Below are 16,039 nucleotides of genomic sequence, written 5' to 3' on the forward strand. Positions count from 1 at the left end.
CAGCTGACCCAAGCAGAGCTGCCATCTCTCTGTGGACAGTGTTGATTTTGTTAGTACACTGCAAGGTTTTCTTTTCTCAGGTGTTAGTGTGTTGTCTGTCTGAATAAAAACCAGTGTATCTTTGCAGCGTAAAAAAACGTGCAGGATGCACTAACATTAAACTTTGATGTCAAGTAGGGGGCCACAAAATATCGGCCGATATTTTGAGACCCCTGCTCTTGAGTCTCTAATGTGTAATCCTCTTGATAATGACAAAATCATTACATCAGAGGTGCTCGCTTCTATTTGAAATCAAACACATTTACTGGACAGTGTAGATTGGTAGCAATCATTGGGAAGTTGGAGTTCAGTTCAAATTACCTATAAATAAATAAAGGATAGATTCACAATTGTTGCAAATCTTGCTGTAATCATTCCATTTGTTCTCTCTGGCCATTCAATAACTCTTCCTAATGTTTTTTGCTTTTTGATAAATGGGCACCTGCCTGTTAGACTTGAAATACCTTTAATTACATCTGTGCAGAATAAAATTTCCAATAATAAATTATTATTTACTAAATATCTACTGTGGTTTAAATGGAGCTTTTTATTTGAAAAAAAATCCCAATTTCCCCAACAATTAGTACAGAATGACATAGATTATCAGACATTTTGAAGAATTACCGCTGGACATTTATTGTGGGGTTTTTTTTGTTCCCCGATAAAATCCTTTATCTTTCCATCTTGAAGCACCATCAAACTTTTAATGCCTTACAAAATGTCAAGCTTCCTGACTTAAATTTAAAGTTAACAACAAGCTGACTCTGAAAGTGTCACTGCACTTATCTCAGTCCTTTAGCTTTTAAAAACAAATGTTATTTAACGTTTCTACAGAACATAAAAGACAAATCCTTATTTCCCAAATTTTCTGAATGTCTAACCTTCAACATAGGTTCACATAATACCACAATCAATTGTTTCTTCTTCTTCTGTCATACACACTTAACTACGTGTGTTTGCAGGAATCATTTGGTCAGAGTAAAGAGTTTAACCGATACTGAGAAGATCCCGCTGTCTGTATGCTAAAGGTGTCGGAGAATCGACCTATTATGTTTTCCCTCTGCTCATATTTACTTTGGGTGCAGTTATTCCAGTTTCCAGCAGAGCTTTTGGGATTGTTTTCCTAACACCAAATCCTGACTGTTTTAAGACTGGAACCAGGAAGTAACAGAGGGACAGTCTGAGTGTGTGTTTGCACTGTTGTTACTCACAACAAGCATTTCAAGTATATAGCCAGAGGCTGAAGCTACCTCTCTGTTCTGCACTGGGGTTAACTACCTCATAATGCAAGTCTGTGTTTATGTATGAGGAACTACACATGTTGTTTTTGGGACAAAATATACAGAACTTTTCGTTCCCTTTTCTCAAGAGACAAACATCTTTCTGGTGACCAACCCCCACCAACCACAGACACACCCTACCAGCACATCCCTCCTCACTCGTCCTGCCTCCAGCTCTTCTCCTATGTCATATGTGCACAGGTGGTGTTTTTTTTTTTTTTTTTTGTGAAGACGGCCTCCTTTTGACATCATCACCGGGGGACTCCTCCTCACTCCCTTGAGGTATAAAGTAGCTCTTGTTTCTGTGGCAGCATCTCATAGCAACATCACACCCTCTCACAGGTGCTCACACTTTTCAAGGACACCAGAGGAGAAGGGCCTTCACTGTAATCTGAACGGTTTGTTGGAAGCACTGTGAACTCTGCATTTCAATTTTGTTCTGTCATCAGACCGAGAGCCAGCATGTCAATGGGCATGGAGATTGTGGGCATTGCCCTTGGAGTGATTGGTTTTATCATTGCGATAGTTACGTGCGCCCTGCCAATGTGGAAGGTGACGGCTTTCATCGGAGCCAACATCGTCACGGCTCAGACCATCTGGGAGGGTATATGGATGAACTGTGTTACCCAGAGCACTGGCCAGATGCAGTGCAAGATCTACGACTCGCTGCTGGCCCTGCCTCGGGAGCTGCAGGCCTCCCGAGCAATGATGATCGTCGCCATCATACTCGGGTTGCTGGGGGTCTTGATTTCCATTGTCGGCGCAAAGTGCACCAACTGCATCGAAGACGAGCCATCCAAAGCCAAAGTGATGATCATTGCTGGAATCTTCTTTGTCCTCGGCGGCCTTTTGGTCCTCATCCCCGTTTCCTGGACGGCCAGTGTCATCATCCAGGATTTCTACAACCCCCTCCTGACCAGCGCGCAGAAGAGGGAGCTTGGGGCATCGCTCTACATCGGCTGGGGAGCGGCCGCCCTGCTCCTGATTGGTGGGGCAATGCTGTGCAGCAGCTGTCCGCCAAAAGAGAAGAAGTACAAGCCGCCCCGGATGGCCTACACCGCCCCGCGCAGCACCAGTGCAGGTGGAGGGTACGACAGGAAAGACTATGTTTGAACGGAACCGCTGGCAGATTGATTTAGAAAGCAGGATGAAAGTGTGTTGCACATGAGTGTTTTTGAGTGTCTTTGTATTTTTCTGTCTAAAACCACAGGGTGAACCCCACAAAAAGACTCCGAAATGAAGATGTGTGTAGAAATGTAGAATGTCCTGCTCTGCCTTTGGCTGACATGTTCATTTACAGAACTTTAATGTTTTGCTCTGCTTTATGCAGCAGGTGTGTCTTGTTTTAGACGCTCCCATTTTCTGTAGAACATTAGAGCCTGTTTTCCAGTGAAAAATAACTTGTTGTATTTATGCTTTAACTTCTGTGGCATTATATGAATCCGAAACACCTGTTTCTTGTGAGTGTGTGTTGTTATATAATTAGCTGTCGGCCTGCTGGTGTCGTATTTCAGTGAAACCTTCAGTTGAAATGCTGTGTGTCGCTGACAATGACGAGGAAAAGCTTGCTCTCACTTTACATAGATTTGGTTGTGTGTGTGTATGTGTGTGTGTGTGTGTGTGTGTGTGTGTGTGTGTGTGTGTGTGTGTGTGTGTGTGTGTGTGTCTGTGTGTGTCTGTGTCTGTGTGTGTGTCTGTGTGTGTGCTTTGCATGTATATTTGCTTAGTTTCTACTGAGATTGAAACTAAAGATGGATCAATGATATGGCCCCAGGTAACAACGTTATCTCCCTCCTCACAGTTTTACTGTTTACAGATATAGAAAAGACTGTTTCAGTTGTGACACAGATACTTTTTATGTGTCTATATATGCAAGTTTATTGTATATTTCTGTAATAAAATGTATTTGAAATGCATTCTAACACTCCACTGTGTGTGTAATAGATTTGTATTGTTTTTTTTGTTTTTACATCTATCTTAAGCAACAGCCTGTATGATCTGCTGTCAAACAAAGAGCCAAAGGTCCTCTTTGTGTGTGTGTGTGTGTGTGTGTGTGTGTGTGTGTGTGTGTGTGTGTGTGTGTGTGTGTGTGTGTGTGTGTGTGTGTGTGTGTGTGTGAGAGAGAGACAGCCTGAGGCAATATGACTTCAGCTGTTGTAGGATGTTTGTTTCCACATCAAAAGGATGTGTTTTGTGGTTGCTATTTATCAAATATTTCATCAATTCAAAACCATCTCTTGTTGTTAAGATGTTGTGTTCAGTTTAACATTTTTTATACTTTAGTGGCCAAACATTATAAATGTTTTGTTAAATGTTTCATAGTAATGCTTGAATTTCAAACGTGTAGAAGATTTTGAATAAAAGTCAAACTAAGAATGATGTGTGTTGCTTCTGTTCTTTCTCATTGATCAGGAAAGACGGATTAATTCTTTTTTTAGAGTGCCTGAAGAATATAGGATGGATCTCACAAAGCATTTGCCACCAAACAAACAAGCATCAGTTCAAATCAAATAGTTTAAAAAGCTGAAAGTAGGGTTGGGCTTTGGGAGTTGGGTTCTTTGTATAGCCAGTGGTACAGGTGAGCTTATTCATCTCTCAGTTTAGAGCTTAATAATGCTGAGGTGTAGCAGGTATCGTAGGCTACATTTGGCTACCACACACCTGTCAAAGAATTCAGACTGTTGGCAGAAAACAGAAACAGAAAAAGAATAACGCAACCTTTTCCAACAATTATCTCAATAGTTTTGACAAAAAGCAGAATATTTGACAAACCGATGAACAACAACTAGAGTCACAACATTTCACAGCCTTGAAACATTTCTAATAAATGAATTAAATAGAAAATAAAACCAAATGCACTTTATGAGCCCTTAAAGGCAGTTCTCTGCCACCAGGTTTTACCAATCAGTCACACACACAAAAACATCCACCCACACACTTCCCTTGTAATCACAAAGGACCATGTTCAAGGTGGGTCAGTGACTGGAATTTGACCGAATCACAGAAATAAGTGCTAAAGGGTGTCAATTAACTTTTATTAGACACTCAGAGCAACTGACGAAGTATAAAGAGTGAGATAGTCAACATAGAGTGGGCAGCTCAAGAAAAGACAATCATTTTAACAAAATTAGAAGGTAAAGGTTGACATTTTGTTACGTGAGTCATTATTGTTAATCGCAAGTCATGTGACTCGTTTGACATTCAAACTAAGTGGTTTTGTTCTCTAAACCCTAGCTTCCTGGGAAGACGAAAGTTTATTTAGTTTGGGGTGAGAATCGGCTGCATCTCCTCTGTCCATAGAATAATCTCTGTCAACTACAACACAAGAATGTCACAAATCATGGTATGCATGTTGGTTGGTTAGTTAGTTAACTGGAATGGCATTTTTGCAAAATTGTTTAAAAATTGATTAAATCAGAAATGAAAAAAGTAATTAGTTGAAACACTGTGTTAGTGCTACCAAACTATTTAGCATAAATCCATGTTGTTTGCGTGCCTGTGTGCATGTACGACACAAACATTGCTCCGTAGCGCTACTAGTGGTCAAAAACTGCACATGGTACCTTTAATATAATTAAATATGAAGGAAAAAGAAGAAATAAGACAAGGGATTTCATCACTGCATGGTAGACCCCAATGTGAAGTTAATCAGCACAGCTGATGTTGTACACTATGAAGTGAACAAAGTGAGAACTAGAGCCACATGACATGGCATGGCATTTGAATGACAACTTCTCTTTCCAGCAGGAACACGTAAAGTTGACAGGTAGCAGATTTCTGACAAACAAGATGAGGACCCAACAGCAAAGTCCAACAGGTACCTGATAGAGACTCTAGAAAGTATTAGCCCATGTTATCACAGATTTCTTTAACCTCGCTGACTGATCAGTTGTAAAGTTGTGTAAAGTAGATAAACCATCTGTTGCAAACTCTTCATCAGGCGTGGGTCAAAAAAACATGTTGTATTTTAGATATTATTCATTACAAAGCTTAAAGTAGTCGGAGGAGATGTGGTTGGGTACTACCACATAAGGTGTAAGATATGAGATAAGATAAGCAATAGCACAATAATCTATATATCAATTACATATCACATTTTAGTAACAGAACATATTCTCTTTTTTGTGGATGTTTGTAACATAAATTTGCTCTAAATCTTCTATTTTGAAATAAAGATTCTATGAAAATATTTCTAAAGTAGAACTAAATAAATATCAGATATTTCAGTGCTACAAACACAATCTGATGACAAATATTTTAGAAAATAAAATAATTTATTTAAGAAAAAAAGGCGCCACAGCGATCAGAGTTTGGTTCTCGGCACAGGTGTCCTGATGTTGGAGATAAAGATCTCGGCAAAATGTTCTGTAGGATACCTAAACTTTTTTTTTACCAGCCGTGACAGCAATGTTGCAATGTTGTTTTCACCTTGTGAGTGTGTGTGTGTGTGTGTGTGTGTGTGTGTGTGTGTGTGTGTAGGGGTGTGTGTGTGTGTGTGTGTGTGTGTGTGTGTGTGAGTCATCGTGGCAAAATGTCCTACTGTAGCAGGAACTACATCTTACCAAGCGTTCGTCTAGGTGTGGACAGATATTTTGTCAATGCAATAGCGTCACAAATGTGTAAGATGCCGTTACAGAACTTCAGGTGTGCCGTTGATATCGAAATGAAGGCCGGGGTCGAAGACGGGTGTGGTCCGAGCAAGGGCACAGGAAGTAAGGGGGTAGGAAGTGGGGAAAGGGCCATTGCCACTACCACTTTACACCAGTGGCCCAATTTGGCATTGCGTCTGTGATCGCATCGCAAGAGGGTCTCCAGTTTTAAGATGTGGTTGTTGTTCAGTTTCCTGACTCATGCCAGTGTTTTTCCCTGAAAGCAGAACATTCCTTTCCTCTATGCTGATAATTCTGAAGCTCTTATCAGGAAGCTCTGAGCTGTCTTTTATGACTTAATGACTGAAAAGTCTTCAAACTATTTATATCTGTAAATACAGATAAATCGGAGCTGTTGTGAAATACTAAAATAGCAACTAATTGGACAGAAATATTTTGGCATTACTGCTTATATCAAAAAACAGATTAAAAGAAAATACCGCCTGACTCCATTTTGATATCAGGATACAGCTAATCCTGTCAGAGAAATTAACTTTTCCAGGAAAATGTCTGACTTTTCTTTTTTATACAGATGTATATATAATATGTATTTATGTTAATATATATACATAAACATATATAAATGCCACAATATACAAAGAAAAGGTGCCTTAGATTTATAAATGTTGATATTTGTTGAACAGTAAGGACAATATCATACACTAGTTCAGTATAGCTTTTCAAAATAAACATCAAGACATTTCTCCCCATTAATTAATATTAAGGCCCTTGAATATTTCTGAATAGAATCTAAATGAAAACATATAGAGGTGGATAAAGATTTCTGAGGTTGAAACAGTAAAACAGTAAAACATTAAAAACTGTCACAGTGCACCAGTGAAAGCAGAAGTATCAGAGAAGCAGAAGTTATAATCCTTTGTATCATAAACCAGCAGTCACCCGTCACTGATCCCACGAGAGGCTGTTGTGAGTCGACCCTCTTATCCTGTTGGAGTACATTTATTCAAGCAACCTTTTCAACTTCTGTGCTCTTCATTTTGGTCTAAAGATTCTGAATGTTTTTGTTTCTGTGGCTACAAATCATGACGTAATACATGACAGCATCATCTTTTATTGAAGGTTCATGTGACAGTTTAGTACATTATCTGACACAGCTTCTTCTGCTGAAACAGCGTTTAAGATTTCAAAGTCTCACTCAGTGGTTTATAAAGTTTCCTCAACATCAAATAAAAGGAGTGTTGCTTAAAAATACAGTATGTGTATTATGTATTACTGTGTACTATACTATCGGGTGCGTATGATGTAGTAGATATCAATAAAAAAAGTGTAGGTTGCTTTTTAAACTTGTGAAAAGTACATTACATTACATTTCATCATTTAGCTGATGCTTTTATCCAATGTGACTTACAATAAGTGCATTCAACCATGAGTACAAACTCAGAACAACAAGAATCAAGAAAGTACAATTTCTTCAAGAAAGCAAAACTACAAAGTGCTATAAGTGCTACTAAAGTGCTACTTTCTTTATTCAAGGCATCGTCGGAAAAGATGTGTTTTAGTTTGCAGTGGAAGACGTAGAGACATTCTGCTGTCCTGGCGTCAATGGGGAGCTCATTCCACCATTGAGGAGCCAGGACAGCAAACAGTCATGACTTTGTTGAGTGTTTAACTCGCAGTGACGGAGCTACAAGCCAATTGGCAGAAGCCGAGTAGAGTGAACAAGCTGGGGTGTAAGTAGCCTTTTGTTCTTTTTGTTAACTATTTTCCCTGTCCAATAACCTAATGAAATAAAATAAAAACATGCTGCATACAGTATGTGTTACAGTGCAAGAGGGTCAACTAAAAGAGCATCATTGTTTTTATTAATTCGTCTCTATGAGAATAAAGTCCAAGTTTTCTGTCTCCATATCTATTTAATATAGTCATGCATATGTACATGTATGTATGAAGAGCAACACGTTAGCCAAACGTGTAAATTCTCCTTTATAAGTTTGGCAGTCAAACTGGGCAAATACGTTGTATTTACTTTATTCATAGAATGAGATGTTTAAATCATTCCTGATCTTTTTCTTATTGTTAAAAAACTAGAAAAAAAACACATCACTGACCTGATGTCATGCGTGTGTGCATGTGCAGGCACTTTAAAAAGAGCAGGTTGAGAACAAAGACTGTCTTTGCTGTGCTCCGTGTAGCATGAGGAAGAGCTGACGTTAGCTGTCTGACGCTCAGCTTCATTACACAGTCAAGAAGTAAAACCACAGTACTCAGGGACGGAGGGCCGAGGTGAAATGTCAGCAAAGTCTGACCATCTTCAAGTCAAATTGAAGAAACAATTCACCTTTAAAACATCTATGTCTACCTTGACAATGATTTTATGCAATATTCAGTTATAAACAGTCTTTTGATTCTTTTTTTTTTCTTCATTTGATCAATGTTTATTGAATCTTAGATATTTTTTATAAAAAACAAAACAATTGGCCTCCTTCCTCTTCTGCATATATGCATCTACTTTTTGATTGTAGTTTTAAATGAATATGGATAATATATTGTATGTATTTCATCTTTTGTTGTTGTTGTAAAAACACTAAATCTGCCATTGGGTTGCAATTGTCCAACTGGCTGTCAATACAATAACAGTTAGAATGAACTTATTATTCTTTTAAAGCCAGCATTTCAAATAATTGAATTACTTAATATTTAAGATATTGTTGACATAAATCCAATAGCTTCAGAAACATGGTGCTGGCACTATGTAATACTTGGTTTAAGTAAAACGGAAGCTTTTGCACAATGTTGAATAGAAAGAACAAAAAAGCAAACTCATCCACCAATTCCCTTTTCTCCTCTCAGTTGAATCTGTACCGTGCGCTCCCCCCGGCCTCTGTCTCATGCAGTCACTATGGTGACAGCTCACAGCATGCTTTATCCCAGAGGACATCTCTCCCATGCATGTTTGCAAGGGAGGCCAGGCTCTGCAGGCCCATAGTCTGGTTGTTTTTATGTTCCTGTACAAGACAAGAGCCATGCACATAAGCACTATACACAATAATAATAAAAAACGTAATAAAATACAATACACATAAGTAAACTCTCCTGGTGTACAGTGTAAAACCGTCCACAAAGCAGCAGCAGTCAAAATATAACATGGTGTTTTAGCATGTTTCACAACGAACGAGCAGTTTGGTGAGAGTTTAATCTCATCATAATAGAGTTTAATCTCATCATAATAGAGTGTATTCTTTATTATTGAGACGTGTGTGTCCTCTACAAGGCAATGAAAGAGCTGATCATCTACGGCCAGCTGTTCTTACAGAGGGAGCAGCTCCATTCAGTGCAGTAAGGATGTCATTTTGTTGGGGAAGAGAAGGTGTTGCCCACATCGTGCCGCTCTGGGGCCACCTAGTGGCTCAACATGCATTTAAGAGAGCAAGTGTGTTGACGGCAACCATATTTAAGAAATACAAAATGTAAAGCCATGTCTAGGGTCGTTTTTCAATTAACGTAAACCAAATAAGGCTATGAAAAGGAGTATTTTTTACAATCAAACCAAATATGACAACCCTGCCTTTTTTCACTCATTTAAAATAAATAATAATAAAGTAATATATATATATATCATTAAATATGTGTATGTATATATACACAAACACACACACACACACACACACACACACACACACACACACACACATATATTGTATATATAATTGTATATTTGTGACAGGGTATGCGCATAACACAGCCTGAGAGACTAAACTCAGGGAAACAAGTTCATAAATTATTATGCGTGCTACGTCATGACGCAGCATCAGCTGTTCCCAGACTGAAGCTCCCTTCAATCCCCACGACCTCCGGGCGCTCCGTTTCTCTCTCTCTGAGTCCCTGCTGTCATTGTGGCCGTTTAGAAACGCACATGCGGTTCGTCGATCGCCGGTACCGGAGTATATGCTGCTATGAGTGCTTTCTGTCGCCTGATCCACAGAGGACTGCTGAGGCTCCGGCCGTCATGCCGCTTGTTCCCCGGGCAGCAGGACGTGTGTGCGGGGGCCCCGGTGGCTCTCACGGTCCGGGCAGCGAGCTCATCCAGGTACCCCTGCTAGCTCCCCGGCTAACTGATGCCCTCTGCGCGGTGTGATGGTGCTGGTGGACAGCTCGATGTTTATCTAAAGCGACCTGTTCCGTTGGGGATGATCGTCGTGTCTTTGTTTCTCTAAGAGCTAATATGACCGTTAACTTTACACAGTGTACACCAATGACATTCAGACGGTTAGCAAGAGGGTTCACCGCAGCACAGCTATCAGCAAAAGAGGGTTTTAGATGTGGATTCCCTGTCTGATGCGTTATTGTATTTGGTTATTATACAAGACGATGATCGGTGTCATATTTAGTATATAATATGCGATGCTACAGCACGCTAAGCTGCCAGGAGCTTAAAATGAATGTTGTCTAATACGACACCCCTTTCAATAAATCCTGTATTGATGAATGTTACACTGGGAGGTTTCTGTTGGAACTGGTTTAGAGGGGAATCGTTTCAACTTAATGTCTGTGATATTGATTTTGTACAGTGAAAAGTGTCCACACAGTCATGTTGAGGGGTAGTTAATGCAATCTGATATATTAGCAGAGGTGAGTACTCGCATATTATACTCAGGGGAAAGTAATGTTACTCTAAAGACGTTTTACTAAAGCAAAAGTACTTGTGTAAAATGTACTAAAGTAGTTTAGTTAAATTGTAAGAAAAACATGTGATTTAAAACTACTGTTAAACTAAGGAGTAGGCTACAAACTATATGCATTAAATATCAACTTGTGTACAAGTTGAACATCAGCAAAAAGTCCCATTTCGTCCAAACATACAAAACACTCTACAGTCTGGTCAGACAACTGATGAATCATACATAATATGTATATTGTAAATATACAGCTGCTTTCTTCAGTGTAGCCTCACAAGAATTAATCAAAAAAGAGAGAAAACTCAGACAATGAAACAAAAATGATCGACCCCAAATAAAACGAGCTTTGGACAAAACGTCACCAACATGACAACATGTACACACACATTACAGCAAAGCAGACACTGCACAGTGTTAACACACCACACACACACACACACACACACACACACACAGCACTACTCATTTGCCACAACAAACAGTAACAGACTCAAACCTCTCCACTCGTTCCTTCACTCAAAGCATAACGTAACCAGTCCACTTGTCAAACTAACATGTTTAAGCATCAGGGTTTAACACTTCTAAACAGCAGAAAGTCCTCACACACCTCACCGAAGGTGCTGAGGTGCAATAGTGCTCACTACAACCACACCCTATGTGTGATCCTTCATGTAACCGCTTGAATTGGCCCAGACCCGTAAACTCTGCAGCTTGTGAATGCAGAAATTGTCTAAAGTAAAATGTCTGCAGTGTCATTGCTCCGAACGTGGAGCTTTGCCCTCCTGCGGCCGCAGACACTTCTGCTGTTTCTTCTCGGCTGTAGCTGCTGATTTATCTCTTTTCGTGTGACTTTTGTTTTCACTTTGTAACAGATGCAACTTGATATGTAGCGAGGAACAATACGTGTGATGAATAGGTCCAAGGAAAAGCAGAATTACCGATTGTGGTCTACAAGTAAACAATGAACGACTTTGATACATTAATAGTGGTGCTTCCACCACCGTATATTAGCAACTGTCATTTGCATTTTTCACTATTTTGTCACATTTTAGAGACAGAGTAAATAAACGAAGGATCCAACAAATAATAAACAGATTAATAATGAATGTTCGTCACAACCCTAATAGAGTTGAGTCAACACCTTTTATACAATTATCTCAACAAATCTTGAATATTAAAGCTTCACATAAGAGTCTTTTTAGAGCCATTCTGTAGGTGCTAATGCACCCTAACTACAGTGGAACATTTTCATTTTAAGTCAATGACTTTCCCAAATTATACATAATAAATGTTAAGTGATTAATTTATTAATTAAAAACATGTTTAAACATTTAAAAACAAAGTTTCTCTACTACACATGGGTTTACCTAATGTTGAACCAATAGATCAGAACAGTTGCATTATAACACGTCACATATTATTGAACTACGCTGCCACTGCCTTCTTCTCTTTGAAGGTCCTCTGCAAATATGTTTAAGCAATTAAGTCAGCATTCCCCTCCCTGGCAGTTTCATCTGTTTGCAGAGTTTTGTAACCTGTATTTATTACTGTTCCTGTAGTTCTCACCACATACATTAGCAGATTCTATCTGATCTTTCTAACTGTGTTTCTGTCCCTCAGCCCAGTGAACTTGACCTATGATGTCTTTGATGGGAAGGGGGAGAGCACTCCCCTGGTGTTTCTTCATGGCCTTTTTGGCAGCAAATCTAACTTCCACTCAATAGCGAAGTCCTTGGTGCAGCGCACAGGCCGAAAGGTAATGCAGTGATGAAGACATCACACCCGTCTGTTGTTCCACCAAAAACAATTCATCTTTGTGTTGAGTTTGTTCTCAGACGCCTGACAATAGCAGTCTTAGAAAAGCAGGCATTGGAATACACAATCAACCAGTGTGCTGCCAGTCATTTGATCCAACTCCTCACCAGTCTGCACAGTTGTAATACATACTGAGAGATAATCTGCCCTTTGGCTTGCTGGAGGAAACTCATCACCTGATGTGCACAATACGGCCTTTGTTTGTGCTGCCACTTTTAAAGCCCCAAAAAAACAATCCAACTGACGTGAAAGTGTTTTTGTTTCCGCTCCGTTGGCTCTTTCCCCCCATTCCAAGTGTCCTAACTGTCCTTTGTCCAGTTAGGTGCTGACTGTAGATGCCCGTAACCACGGCAACAGCCCTCACAGTTTGGAGCTGACCTATGAAGCGATGACCGCTGACTTGAAACACCTCCTCGCCCAGCTGCACATTGAGAAGTGTGTCCTCATCGGCCACAGCATGGGAGGGAAGACGGCCATGACGACCGCCCTGACGCAGGTTAGCAGCTGAGAAATGTCCCCATGACTTTATGATGACGCTGCAGTCCTCGTTCACACTGTACATCCCTGTCCTCTCTGAACCTAATAATCCTCCTCTGGTCTTCATGCCACAACTAGCTGTCCTGTTTCCATTTTCTCATTGGTTTCCCCCCAATCACATCTCCCTCCCCACCGGTTTACACCCATCTGTCTGTCTCTGTTTGCAGTCTGGTTTAGTGGAGAGGCTGGTGGTCGTGGACATCAGTCCAGCCCAGACCACCACACGCACCAACTTTAGCTATTACATCAAGGCCATGCAGGAGGTGAAGATCTCCAGCGACATCCCACGTTCCACCGCCAGGCGGATGGCTGAGGATCAGCTGCGCAGTTTAGTCAAGGTCAGGACTCCTTCTCTGCTCACAACCTTCTAGTTTGACATCTGAAAATAGCTTTAATGATTCTGTCTAGAACTTTATGAATTGATTATACAAATCTGGATTGTAGCTGCTTTAAAGTCAAGCTGTGAAAATAAAAATGGATTTGTTTTGAAAACCTGTCTCATCATTAACTGTCTTTGCCTCCCTCAGGAGCGCTCAGTGCGTCAGTTCCTGCTCACTAACCTGGTGGAACAGAATGGCCGCTACGCCTGGAGGGTCAACTTGGAGGCCATCTCGGCGCACCTTGAAGACATCATGAGCTTCCCCAGCTTTGACACAGTCTATGACGGACCTACATTGTTTTTGGGTGGAGCCAGTTCTGCTTATATCAGGTATAAAACACCAGAGACAGATGGCTTTTTTTTAAGGGAACAGATACATAAGCTTAGAATACTGAACATGCCATCTATTATAGCGTTCATAGACTCAGTCTAGTGGCATTGCTTGTTCATGAATGGGCTTTTCGTGATTTTCTCTGGAAACGAGGCTGAGCATGAACAACCTTTTCTCAGTCTGAACAACCTGCATCATACCAATCCCGAAGGTCCATATCTTTGATTCTTAGGTTAATCTTGAACTGAATGTATTCTGAATCCATATCTCCATAATCAAAGCAAAAAGTAGAATTTGCACACCTTTCTTCGTTCTCACAATGTTTTTATATTTACTGCTGCACAACGTTTCCATCAATCAGATCTTATTAAGCCACAAACAGCACTAACAAACATCACATTATGTATAAATATACATATATATTATATTCATATTTTAACCTGCTACTATACTATGTATGTATGTATGTATGTATGTATGTATAAATGTGTACATAATCTGGGTTTGGCTAGTAATGACAAATAATAATAATAAAATACAAAGCCAACACCCAATAGCAATCACATAAATGTCACCAAACATCAGCACTGCAAAAACAAATCGACTATAACTCAGTTCAGCTTTCAGTAGGGTTATTCCACCAAACCGGCCTCAGAGTTCAGTCCACCCGGGAAAAAAGAACACTTTGTTTTCCCCACAACCTAAAACAGTTCAGGCCAATCCTGGACAAAGCCACAACAATAAAGACAACTCGAAACTCCGCTCCGGGTTTTCACACAGATCCTCACAGACAATACATATGCAATAAAATAAAAATAATAATGACAATAATTGTACAATTTAACCAGATAAAATCATAAGAACCATGCCAACACCCCTGATAAAATGATTAGTGACTCTTCATTTGAATTTACTGGATGCAACTGCATGTGTGAACACACTAGCTTTCATCTTTCACTGTTCCTCTCGTCTCTTTTTCCTCTCACACCGCCTCGTTTTACCTGATATTCTAATGACTTCTCCCCCGTGTCTTCACTCCTGATCCAGCTCTGACGATTACCCAGAAATCCAGAGGCTGTTCCCTAACGCTGACATCCAGTACATCCCAGATGCGAGCCACTGGATCCACGCAGACAAACCCTTAGATTTCATCAGCTCCATCAGCTCCTTCCTCCAGTCCTAGCTGCTTCCTGCCTTCGCCTCAGGACTTTTTCAATGCTCAGCACTCCTGAGCAAGCCCTCACTGAAAATGACGGTTAGTATTCTGCAGCCTCAGCAAGAGCAAGTGGAGTCATTAATGATGCTAATATTTGCCAACACTGGACCAAATGTACCCTTTACAGCAGCCAATCCTCCTCCTAACAATATTAGTGTGGCGTAGCGTAAGTGAACATTTCTTCTTTTTTCTAGCGTTACTAGATTGGCTGGTTCTTAGATGTGTCATTATTGATTTATTGGTCGGTAGGTAGACAATATATAATTTAATGGGGCTGTTTTGGAGGTGATGTACTAATCCAAAGAAACTCATTTGCAGAGTGCTTTCTTTATGTTATGCCAGTAGGAAAAGCAGAGTTAGGCCAAGTCAAATCTGGGACTGCTGAGGTGGACATGCAGTAAAATGGTTGGATAATTCAGTTTTTACAGCACTGGAATGAAACAAATACTGTACGAGAAGCTGAGTTAAGAATATTCCGAGCAAAAGATGTTTCTTTGCCAGAGGGAGTTTGGTGTTGTCAGGATGTTTGAGCTCTGCAGAGAGGCTGTAATGCAGACTTTACTTGTACAAGATGGTTTGTTGTAGAGACTTATTTTGATGTTGATAATTGTGATATATATATATTCGATATTTGGCCTGGCACTATTTCTCAAGGTCCCCTCCTCCGTGTACCTGCTGGATGTCAGAGAGGAGGATTTACAGGTCAATGACTCGAGGTCATCGAGAGCGCTGGTTATATTTTTATGGCAACATAATCTATAATCTATAAACATAATCTATGAAAACCAATCTGAAACACTGAAATGCGGTATTATCACAATCTGTTTCCTGAATATCTCAGGTTATAAGTGGATATGCTAATTCTTAAACGATTATACTATTCTCCTGTCTGTCTGTCAATAAGCCGTGGTAATGTAGTCTTCGTATTTGTCCTCATAGTGTTTTGATTAAACATGTTTTACCGAGTTATTATCTGTATCTCCCTTATCTTTACGACTAAAGACAAGGCTATATGGGTATCTCACAAATATATGCTGCAGTAATGTATGTTGTTATCTAGTCTTAATAGTGTTCATATTGTTTCTGTTTCCTTTGTTTGGAGCAGGACAGTCCAGTCGTGAAACTGCCATCTGTATGAATAAGCAGGGTGTTGTAA

At 40.0% G+C, this 16,039-nt stretch overlaps 2 protein-coding genes across 2 annotated transcripts; both read left to right on the forward strand.

The window, feature by feature from the left end:
• The first annotated feature begins 1,681 nt into the window (after positions 1-1,681).
• LOC306733218 (claudin-3-like) lies at positions 1,682-3,658 on the forward strand. The gene has a single exon (XM_079214424.1). The coding sequence runs from the start codon at positions 1,782-1,784 to the stop codon at positions 2,430-2,432; it is 651 nt and encodes a 216-aa protein (XP_079070550.1). The 5' UTR covers positions 1,682-1,781; the 3' UTR covers positions 2,433-3,658.
• Positions 3,659-9,882: 6,224 nt separating this feature from the next.
• Positions 9,883-14,850, forward strand: abhd11 (abhydrolase domain containing 11; the record flags this gene model as incomplete). Its single annotated transcript, XM_079238096.1, has 6 exons — positions 9,883-10,016; positions 12,226-12,361; positions 12,743-12,916; positions 13,125-13,295; positions 13,485-13,666; positions 14,715-14,850. The coding sequence occupies 6 exons, from the start codon at positions 9,883-9,885 to the stop codon at positions 14,848-14,850; spliced, it is 933 nt and encodes a 310-aa protein (XP_079094222.1).
• Positions 14,851-16,039: the final 1,189 nt, after the last annotated feature.

Source organism: Taurulus bubalis, assembly GCF_910589615.1.
Source record: "Taurulus bubalis genome assembly, chromosome: 2".
NCBI classification, from domain to species: domain Eukaryota; kingdom Metazoa; phylum Chordata; class Actinopteri; order Perciformes; family Cottidae; genus Taurulus; species Taurulus bubalis.